The sequence below is a fragment of the Alligator sinensis genome, unplaced genomic scaffold (assembly GCF_000455745.1).
Source record: "Alligator sinensis unplaced genomic scaffold, ASM45574v1 scaffold250_1, whole genome shotgun sequence".
In the NCBI taxonomy this organism is placed as follows: Eukaryota; Metazoa; Chordata; order Crocodylia; family Alligatoridae; genus Alligator; species Alligator sinensis.
In genome coordinates, this window is record NW_005841888.1 from 3,678,349 (window position 1) to 3,689,900 (window position 11,552).

An 11,552-nucleotide genomic window follows, 5' to 3' on the forward strand; every position below is an offset into this window, starting at 1 on the left:
CGCCGCCGCCCCCCCCGCAGCCGCTAGGCTGCACCATGCTCTGTCTGTCCCCCCACACCTGGGCTCACTCCAGCTCCTGGGCTGCACTGTGCCGTGGTGCAGGCAGCTGGTGTTGGCTGCTCCCAGGGCTGCTCCCGCATGGGCTGGGGTGAGTGTGGACAAGCAGAGCCCCAGGCAGCGCAGGATGCAGCACTCACCCCAGCCCTGGCTGCAGCTGCCCTGGGAGCAGCTGACACCAGCTGCCTGCACCAGGGCATGGCGCAGCCCAGGAGCAGAGATGAGTGGGGACAGGTGAAGCATGGTGCAGCCCAGCGGCTTCAAGCAGCTGGCGCTGGCCACCCCCGAGGCTGCTCCAGCCGGGGCTGGGGTAAGTGCCACTCTGTTCCCTCTATTTTGCTGCCTTGTACAGCCCCGGGAGCAGCACCCCTCCCCCCGCTCCTTCCCTAGTCCCAGCCTCACTCCCTCACGGCCATGGGAACCTATCCCTATTTGTTACATTGTAACATTCACAAGGCTGAGGGGGGACCTTGTGACCATCTATAAACTCACTAGGGGCCAGAAGGAGTTGGGGGAGACCTTGTTTCCCCCAGCGCCCCCCGGGATAACAAGAAATAACGGCCACAAGTTGTTGGAGAGGGGGTTCAGATTAGACATCCGTAAGAACTACTTCACAGTTAGGGCGGCTAGGATCTGGAACTGACTTCCAAGGGAAGTGGTGCTGGCTCCTACCCTGGGGGTCTTTAAGAAGCGGCTCGATGCCTACATGGCTGGGGTCACTTGAGCCCAGTTTCTCTCCTGCCCAGGCAGGGGGTCAGACTTGAAGATGTACACGGTCCCTTCCGACCCTACTTCTATGATTCTATGTAACATGGGTTTGTTTTATGCAAATTCGATTTATGCACCATTCTCTGGGAGCGCGTGTACAGCATAAATCGAGGGAAACCTGTACTGCCTCTACTTGGCCCTGTGCTGCAGAATTGTGCTCCACACCACCTCCAGCTGGCCCCTATGTGCTCAGATTGAGCCCTGGGCCACATCCACATACTGATCTAACATACTATCCCACTGGAAGGTCTCCCCAAGGCTCCAGAAATTTGGCAGCAGGGGGGTGGCGATTGCTGGCACTCCTCCCCCAGTGTCAAATTTTCAGACCAGTGGGGATACCTGCAAGCTGCATGTCATGGTTCTGTGGGCTGGATCTGACGCATGGGCTGTGGCTTGAGCACCCCAACATACCATTTATACCCTTAATTTTCATCAAATCTGCTAACCTGAGACTGGCCAAGCTTCAGAAGGTGAAAACAATCATTTGTTTCAGGCAACTAAGACAAATAATATCTTCTCCATCAATTCTTGGTCAGTGATCCAGTGCACTACACATGTACAATGAGAGTATAGTCTCCATTGAACCATATTTAAAATCACACATACCCCTACTTTATGGTCTCCTTTTACTTCTTGCTGTTGTTGGCATTGATACAGGTCATCCTTCATTCCATTCAGCTCATCTTCATGCGTCTTTTCCACCAACTGCTGACGTTTTTGGATCTGAATTGTACCTAGCGAAACAAAAATTGTTTACTTTGTTGCTGACTCAGCATTTAGAAATGAAAGGAACTTACCTAGATGATTCTCACTCTGCAAATGTAGAAACATTCTTAAATTGTGTATTTCTATTTGGCATACTGACTAATGTTCTGTTCAGTCTATTTTTATAATCATTATAGTCTTCTAATTATTATATAAGGATGCTGTTGCTTGCAACAGCTGGCAATGTCATAAAAGCCAGCAGAAACTGCATTTTGTGCTGGTTTGATAAAAGCAAAAACATATTTTTGCATGCTAAATCACATGGATTAGCATTAACTGGAAAATACCAATATTTAAGTATAACCAAACAAAAGTTATGCAGGAAAGTAAACATGTAAATTTAAACTTGTTTTTTAATAGAATGCCAAATAGCCATGATAAAGGGGAATGGCATAATTCCAGACTGCAGTTTTCAGAAGTACCGTTTCCCATTCTTTAATATTATAGTTAAGAAGTATTTAGACATCTGCATGCTAATTTACTGTCTATGCAAACACACAATTCTTACATGAAATCAATAGTGGCTACAAAGAAAAATGGTATTTTCACATAGGATCTGATCTTGCAATCCTTATTTCTTATTCACAAAGGTAAAGACTCCAAAGTTAGTTTGGTGTTAAATAGCGGTGTTCATATTGTTTAGATATCAGACAAACATTTTACAATCAACATCATTTCTCTACTAGCTACAAATTTACTATTTCCTAAAAATATTTTCTTTAGTAATACTTGTCCCCAAAAAGCAATATTAGTTCTCTTGTATTGGACCCACTGTTCTGAATAGAAATAATAATTCATGGGTACTTCTATCCAGTGGAACGTGTAAATAAATGAAAATTCATCCTGCTGTCATATTTTATAATTACAGTTTAACTGAGGAAAAAAGCACCACTGTGTTAATTTCTATGACAGATCTCTTTAACATTTTCTTGTACCCTAAACCAGGTGTCAAACATATGGCCTGCAGGCTGGATCCAACCCACAGAACCATTTCATGTGGCCTGCTAGTAGTCCTATGGACTACCAAAGTTGGGGGGGTAAGGCCTGCCACAGAATTTGGGGTCCCTGGACCCAGATGGACATGATAATCAGCACAGCCCTTCAGCTCTGTGCTGCTGCCCAAATGCACTCTGCCACATGCTCCATCTGGGGACAAACAATCCCCAACATACTTACAGGCTTGGTGGTGCCAATTTGAACTAGCACCACTACTGAAAGGTACCTAGGGGTAATAATAGACCATAGAATGTATGTGAGCTATCAGTACGATGCTGTAGCCAGCAGGGCAAACAATACTCTGGCATGCATCAACCGATGCATCTCAAGTAAAACCAAGGAAGTGATTCTTTTGCTTTACTCAGCAGTGGTGAGACCACAGCTGGAGTACTGTGTCCAGTTCTGGGCACTGCACTTCAATAAGGATGCAGAAAAGCTTGAGAGAGTCCAGAGAAGGGCCACCCATATGATCAGAGACTTGCAAGGTAAGCCATACGAGGAAAAGCTGAGGGACTTGGGCCTCTTCAGCCTAAAAAAGAGAAGGCTGAGAGGGGACTTGATAGCAGCTTATTGCTACATCAGGGGAATACATAAAGGGCTCGGTGAACAACTGTTCACGGAGGCACCCTTGGGAAAAACCAGGAGTAATGGCCACAAACTCCTGGAAGACCATTTTAGGCTTAAGTCTAGGAAAAACTTCAGTCAGGGTGTCCATACAGTGGAATAAACTCCCTCCAGAGGCAATGCAATCGCCTACCCTGGAAATCTTCAAGAGGAGACTGGACGGTCGCCTTTCCTGCCTAGTGCAGGGGGGGCTGGACCTGATGATCTTGCGAGGTCCCTTCCAGCCCCTTACAATCTGTGTATTTATGAATCTATGCCTCCAGACCCACACTGCTGCCCAGACACAGACCTGTGCCATCACATGCCCCTGCCCCACACTGCAGCATGTCCCCAGCTTCATGCTGCTACCTAGTGAGAGCCCTGTGCTGTCATGCCCATGGCTCCACACAACTGCTCAACCAGACCACCACACCACTCCATGCCCCTGGCTCCATGTTGCTGTTTGGCCACAGCCCCATGCTGCCCCCCAGCCAAAGCCCCATGCCATCACACAACCCCAGCTCCACACTGGTGCCCTGCCAGAGCCCCACACCACCACATGCCCCAGCTCCATGCTGCTGCCCTTCAACTGGTAATTAGTAGTAGGGAAAATGGTAACAGATGCTCAAGAAGGAGGTGCCACCAATTGTGGCCATGGTTTACACATGCCCCACCCCCCCTCCCCTGTAACAGGCATGCCCCACACTTTGGGAAACACTAACAGCTCCTATTTTAGAAACCTTTTAAAGCTCTGCTAATAAACTCAGCTCCAAAAGAAAAGGAATGCTATTTCTGGGCCTCAGCTAACTCAGAATCCTTTAGGCAAAGTCCTTAGTCATGGCCAAGTTGAGGCTTTTCTCTCTATTTTCTAGCTTTCCTAAGTTGCTTGTTGCTCCCTGCAGTCTTACAGTTGTACACTATCTATGAGGAAAGGAGACAAAGACAAGCAGTTCATACAGCCCTATTTCTTTCTCAAGCCACAACTCCCAAGGCTTCCTACCTACAGTGTCCTAAATGTTTAACCTAATAAAGAGGTAGCTGTCTGATTAACATCTAGCTAACCTGTCTACAGCTTTTTCTTTAAAGAAGCTGTCACAGATCAGGGAACAGTCTGGCCCCGATCCCATGACTCCTTAAGGCAATGGTTCTCAACCCACGACCCGGCAGCCCAATCAGCACACTGCTGCGGCCCATGTGACATCCTTTTAAAACATTTTTAACTGGATACACATAAATGTGCGGCCCACATAACACATTGAAAGCTGCAAGTGTGGCCCACTATGGCAAACAGGTTGAGAACCATTGCCTTAGAGGAAACCCTATGACTAGAGCACAAAACCAGTTACTTTAGAGAGAGATAACCGGCAAGTAATGATCATTTCACAGCAGCCCACAAACTAGAATTCACTAGACATTAGAAGCATCTTATAAACTATCTGAATGGAGTGCAAAACCCACGTTCTAGAAAATAAAAAAAAACCACAATTCATTTCCCAAGGAAAAGAAAACTTGCAGATTTTTCACGGTTGCCTGGCTACTCTGTGGAGGTAGGAACATTAGAGAAATCTTAGCTCACATAACCACAAAATGTTTTTTTACTTAGAAAAATATTAACTAGATTTTTTTCCCCTCCAGTCTAACAGAAAGACGACATTTTTTTTCCTTCTTTTATCTAAAGTAGTAAATCACAGCCCTTATGAAAATATGGTCTTTATAAATTAATAATATGAGGTTTTCATCCATATATTTTAAAGCACTTTATAATGAAAGGTAAATCTCTCAGGTCCCATTTTCTAGATGAGGAAACAAAAGAAAAAAGTGACCTGAACAAGCTGTCACAGTAAAATGCTATCAGAGAAATGGAACCATTGGTCCACACTGCTTTTACCTGAACAATATGCATGATCAATCTGTTTTCCTATGCAAATAATGGATGCAAACACATGCAAGCACTGCATAAAAATATATTCCATAACTGATTTGTACACTCTTGATCATGCTAGCAACTATTAAGCCTCAATAACAAACAATATATATATTAAAAGTCAACCTGATTGCAAGCACAACATTTTACACATGACAGTCAGTGATTCTTACCTTCAGGTTTACCTGAGAACAACAAATTACATTCAAGGGTAAATTCAATTTAAAAGGTATATACTATACACGTTTAAACTTGCACTAGTCTAATAAAACTCAATTTAAAAATGATCATATTCCCATTTTAGAACTGTTTTTTTTAACCCAGGCATAATTATAATATGGTCTGCACTGCTCTTTATATTACTTAATATTTATAATACAACATTACAATGCCCATTGTGGCAAATAGATATGGAGGAAGACTGTTGGTCCCTTGACTTAGCAATTTTGAGAAAAGTTAGTTCCAGTAACTGGAGTTCCTCAAGACAGTGTCCACATATACATTCTCGACTAGTAAATACGTCTCACCATGAGCTGACCGGGAACTTTTCTTGCCATAACTGTACGCACAGAACGTGCCCCGGCCCCACAACCCCTCACCAAGAGGCCAAATGGCAGTGCACACTTCAGGCTCCTCAGTTTCCTCTCAGCTGCAGTGCCCTAACTGCATCCAGCTCCAAGAATGAGGAGAACAGGGTGGGATATAAATGGGTAAGCAGACACTACATCTTGAAGATCTCTAATTACTCATATATTCCCTTTCTTAACTTGGTTATAAACTCTCATACTTTGGCTAGTAAGGTGAAAGCTGGAACCACCTGCCAGAGCCCAGCACCAGAGAACAGCCTCTAGAGTAAGGATTCTGCCAAAAGCAGTGCCAGAGGCTTTTGGGCAGATGGTCCTGGGGAAATTTCAATGTTGGCGCCTGAAGGACCAGGATTTGATGAAGAAATCATCAATTGTTCAAGGAGGAGAACATGTAGTTTGGCTTTCCTCTATTTCTGGATCTGGCCTTGGAAGGAGTAGCTGGTGGTGCATTTAACCCATGCCAAATGGCCATCTGATACCTGCATCAATCCACTGCAAGAGGGTTAATTTTTGAACCTGTGATCAAGAAACTGACACGATAAATCCACATACAGTCCCAAATAAGAAAAGAGAAAGGCATCCAGGAACTAAAGGAAACATGAATGAGATAAGATTTGGAAGCTGCCTCATGACACTGAAGAAAAACAGAGGTGGGGGAAACTAGTAAGGAACATAACTAACTTCCCCACAGAAATGGAGAGGAGAGCAACAAAAACAAAATCCAGGTAAATAAAAAGGTAAAGAAATATAAATTAAATAAAAGCAAATTATTGAAGAAAAGTGGGTATAACGTGCCCAGGAGAAAGCGTGGACTGAACAGTTTCATCCAGGCAGCTGAGTAGAACTAAGGAGCAGGAAGTGCTCACTCCCCATTATCCCCTTAGCCAGGAATGGTGGCAGGGCCAAGGGAATACTCCATAGCAGGGGTGGTCAATTATTTGGGCCAGAGGACCACTTACGGAGTTTGGGTGAGCTGTTGTGGGCTGGGACAGCAATGCCCCACTCCCCCCTGCAACAGTTCACCAAAACTCCCTTGGCCTAAGGGGCCCGGTGGCCCCCAAAATTTCCCACCCCTGGACAGAAAGAACAAAGGTTAGAGGACCCTAACCTTTGTCCCCCCACTTCTCCCTGCACTCCCTCCCTAGCCCTAAGCTGGTGCCATGCTGTATTCCCACATGGTGGCTCAGACCACGTGGGTCCAGCTGGTGTAGCTCCTACCCAATCTGGCCATGTACCAGGGATTCGGGTGGGGGAGGGAGTGCAGGGAGAAGGTGGGAAACAGAGCGCAGCACTGGCCTGGCTGGGCCTGGATGACCCGCTTCTCCCAGCCCACTTGTACCTGCACCCCCCTGTCCCAAGTGCCTGGCACGCAGCCAGGTTGGGCAGGAGCTGCACCAGCTGTATCCACATGGCCCAAGGTGGCATGTGGGAATACAGTGTAGGACTGGCACAGCCGCATGCCAACTTGGGGCTGGGAAGGGGGTGCAGGGAGAAGGGAGCTTGGAGTTATCTGGACCTGGTCAAGCCGGTGCCAAGCAGTGTTCCTGCGCACCACTTTGGGCCATGTGGGTGCACCTGGAGTCGCCTGAAGCTGTGTGGGAATACAGTGTGGCGCCAGTGCCTGCACCCACATGGCTCAAAGTGCCTGCACCCCTACCATGCCCCAGCCCAGCAGAGCCCGGATAATCCGCGGGTTCTGGGTCCCCGCCCCGGCAGGAGGGAGAACCTTACCTGAGCTTTGACTTCCGGGCACAGGCTTGGAGCAGCATGCAAATAGACCCTCTGGGCAGAAGCCTGGCTAGGAGCTCAGCGCCCCCTGCCTTGGAGCTTACAATAGGAGCTGGGGGGCAGGACAGCATGGATTAGCTGGGGAGGGGAGGGGCTACTGCTGCTGCAGCTGACTGTCATGAGGAAGGGAGAAGGAAGAGAGCCAAAGAAAGCTAAGGAAGCCATGGACTGGATACAGTTTTCCTTCAGAGGAGCAACCACAGGCCACGTAAAATAGTTTGGTGGGCCAGATCTGGCCTGCGGGCTGTATTTTGTAGAGCTATGTGTTGTGTTGGTTTCGGATTCAGCGTTTCAGAGGGACAGTGACTCATTTTGGTGTTTTGGATCACTGTCCCGTTTCAATGTGGCCAAATCTCTTTTGGAGTTTTGACGTTGTTTTGGTGTTTCGGCCATAGGTTATAATGGGGAATCACTAAAATACCTTTAACTTTGTCACTTCTTGCCTGATTCAGATGAAAATTGCAGGGATGGTAGCCCCGCCTGAGGGCATGAAGTCTGCCAAGTTTCAAAGAGACAGGTGCAGGTTTTTTGTGACACTGCACCTCAAACTGTTCAAAGCAAAACTAGTATCACTTGTCAGCAGCGGCAGTAGGCTGTCATCCTGCACGCATTTCTGGGAGCCCACGCTCCCCCAGAAAGAGTCCGGCACAGACCCACAGCCCACCTGGGGGGCGCAGGCTGCCGGATCTGCATGCGAGATGACAGTATGCTGGTGCTGCAGGCTGGGACCAGCACCAGCACTGAGTACTTCCCGGCAGGCTGGAGCCAGCGGCAGCACCGCAATCTTCCCAGCACTAGACTCAGGCTGCACCGAGTGGCTGCCACTAGCCCCCCGGGGGCGCCGCCGAGTGCCTGCCACTAGCCCCACCCAGTGCGGCCCCGTGCGCACAGATCCGGGGGCCGCACCTCCCAGGAAGAGCTGGGGAAATGATCAGAGAACTGGGGGAAGCGATTAGAGAGCTGGGGAATCAAACCAGGAGCTAAATGTCAATAGCAGAGCAGTCCTTCCCTCCCTCTTCCTCCTTCCTGTTAGTTTTTGTTTCCCTGCAAGCCCGGCTCTGAAATTCTCAGAAACATTTCCGAAACGTTTCAGAGCTTTCAGTTTTGTTTTGGAGCCTTCCGTTTTGATTCGGATTCGGTGTTTTGGGTGTCAAAACAGCCCGAAACACCTCTGAAACGAAATGGTTGTCAAAATTGCACACAGCCCTAGTATTTTTCCCACCCCTGCTGTACAGGTATTCCTATGACAAAAAAAGTCTCTGATGAATGCTTTGGGGTGTGATATGCACCCACCAGTCAAGTATCTTTAAGTGAACAGTTCTCAAGAGACAATCATTCAGTTATGATATACTAAGTTGTTCTGGTAGTAGTGGACTCTTCGGACAGCGCTACAAAAGACTAAAGAGAAGTCACTGCTATGCTGAATTTTATCAGTATGCCCACAAAGTGCATGGAGAATTATGGTACACTTTCAAGAGATATTTTACATAATGCCTTTTAAACAGAAGACAAATATTAAAGCCAGAATTGTCTTCCTTTATCCTATCAGCAACAATAAGTATAACTGAAAGAACAGCTCAAGAACAAAAAAAAAATTGTTTAAAGGTGAACAAACTGAAAAAAATTATTATTAGTAATAGGTATTTATTGAAGTAATTGCACATTATTATTTATGAACAGAGCAATATATTTTCTGTCTATGAGGGTTAACAAGCTAAAAGACAAGACAAGAAATAAAACATATCCTCCTATCTAAGGGTAAAATAGGTATATACAAGTTTGTATAAATGGGATACATTCCTATGAGCTTTTTATTATATGAGTTAAGAAAGCCCTGGACAAAACATTAAGGAATAAAAGTTACTTGTTATTACAACCTGTACTTCTGATTAAACCAAAAAGAATACTAGAAAATGAAGCTACTGACATACCAGGATGAATTAATTTGAATTAAAAGAAAAATCTCAATACACTAGTATTTCAAATATGCATTTTACAGACCATCCCTGAAAATTATGTAAATGAATCCATTTGCTACATACTTACCATAAAAGTGTCCAAATCCCATGCTGACTGCTATCACCAAAGCTAGTATAATGCACCGATTAAGGCCGCTACTGAACTGGCGCTTCTGTCTCTCTTCTTTGGGAGGTACATTTTCCTGCTCATTAGATAGCCCCACCTCCGATTCAGAGCTAGATGCTAACCTCTTCTTTGCACGTCGCCTTCTCAGTGCAGGACTAGACTGGTTGCTGGTTTCATCACTACTTGATTCATCATCAGCAGGCTGAGAGGGAAAGACTGAAAAGTGAACATAACACTTTTAAACAAATCAATTATGAAGCATGTCTGCCATTTTGTTTTCTGGCTATACTAGACTTAATTAAAAAGCCAGCTAACGAAGTATATTTTGCCATTTTGCATTTAGAGAACACTATATGTTATATCCTACAAAAATGGTCACGTAGAAGAAAAAGATGTTTTCATTTAAGAATGCCATATTCCCTGGTCTAAAAACTATACTTCCTGGGTTAAAAATCTATTAACAGAAAGCAAATCCAGGAAACAAGGATGAAAACAAGTTCTATTCCAATTTGCAGTCAAACAGTTCCTAAGCAGTTAAAGTCTGATTATGAGAAAGAATTAGCTTAAGAAAGAAAAACTATCTTCTAAAATAAAGTAATGGGATATAATTATAAAAGTTATCAAGTGAGAAATACTACTTCCATTTTTACTGCAGATTACTGTTAAACACAAAAAAACCCTGAGCAGTCAAGTTTCATATATATGCCTGTGTGTGTATATACACATATCCCTATCCATCTATAAATAAAAAAAGACCATGAACTACTTAATGAAAGAGTAGCTGCTGGAATGAAAACCTAAAAACAACATATTCTAGAAATGATTTACTGTATTCTTTTAAGCAGTATCACTCAACACTTTATATTCAAATGAAATACAGAAACAATTCTAGATAATGTTTGCATTGTCTACAATAATAAAAATGACGATTACTAAGTAATTATTAATAAAATATAGTTTTCTATTACATCAATTTTTAGAAGAAATGTTTTTATTTTCCTTAAACAGCTACCATAGCTTCCTACTACAATCTTTCCCCACCTCCCTGAAGAACACTTTTCAGCACTACTGCATAGAAAACGAAAAGACTGTTTTTACCACTGTGTCTGTGTAGTTATAGAGTAGCGACAGCAGATGAAAGAACGCTATATCTCTGTGGTATACAGAACTTGTATCTTGTACAAATCCTTCTATCTAGCCCTCCCTAGCACTCTGGAATCAAACAACAATTTCTGTAAATCAAGCCTTCTGGGGAAAGCTAGGATCAGCTACGATTTAAGTCACAATGTTTAACTAGAAAAAGAACTACTGGGATATCTGCATTTTACTGCCAGAGTCTCCTGGTAAGACAGTAAATGCTTATGCACGTGGCAAAAATGTGCTACAATTCTATATGATGTGTATGTATTAATTCTTGCATAAGAGATCTCCTCCAATTATGCTTCTTTCAAATATGATCTAAATACTACAAGAATCATCCTGTCAATATCTATAAAATATAGAAGATAATAATTATTCAATTAAACAAATCTAACAATGAAGCTATTATCCTTTACTATGTAATTTCACAACTACAAAACCATTCAGTTAAGCAAACCATGCAAAATGTCACTGGACCAAACGGGAAAGTCAAGCAATGCAAAGCAAAGCTAATCAAAGCAAAGCATGAGATTTTAAAATGCCTCAACTGAAAATAATATTCACATTTACCAAAAGTATACAGTGGGGCTAATTAAGCCAATTTTAAAGAGGATTACTAAGTAATACATAGAATATTAACATAAACTCTTTTGGCCTGCCATGGAAATTTAACATATCAGATCAAGAAGGAAAATTCTCCCTTTATTAAAAGTTGATTTAATAAAGGGGCATTTCAATAACACTGAAACATTTAAACAGGTTATCAGATATAAACCTTGAATTCAATTAATATCATCTGGCAATTAAAGATAAGCTTTATAAAACTGATCATTTAAGCA

At 43.9% G+C, this 11,552-nt stretch overlaps 1 protein-coding gene across 22 annotated transcripts in view; it reads right to left on the minus strand.

The window, feature by feature from the left end:
* CCPG1 (cell cycle progression 1) overlaps nt 1–11,552 on the minus strand; it is a 45,128-nt gene that overhangs the window by 5,504 nt on the left and 28,072 nt on the right. For 20 of the 22 annotated variants that reach the window (XR_003092660.1, XM_025197052.1, XM_025197053.1 and 17 more), the window contains 3 exons: nt 9,535–9,789; nt 5,287–5,298; nt 1,432–1,559 (listed from right to left, as the gene is read on the minus strand). Coding sequence is in view for 21 of the 22 variants with exons in the window: in XM_025197052.1 (XP_025052837.1) it covers nt 1,432–1,559; nt 5,287–5,298; nt 9,535–9,789 (395 nt within the window). In the remaining variant the exon portion in view is untranslated. The remainder of the gene's footprint in view (nt 1–1,431; nt 1,560–5,286; nt 5,299–9,534; nt 9,790–11,552) is intronic. The other 2 variants (XM_025197054.1, XM_025197035.1) reach the window with 1 other exon arrangement.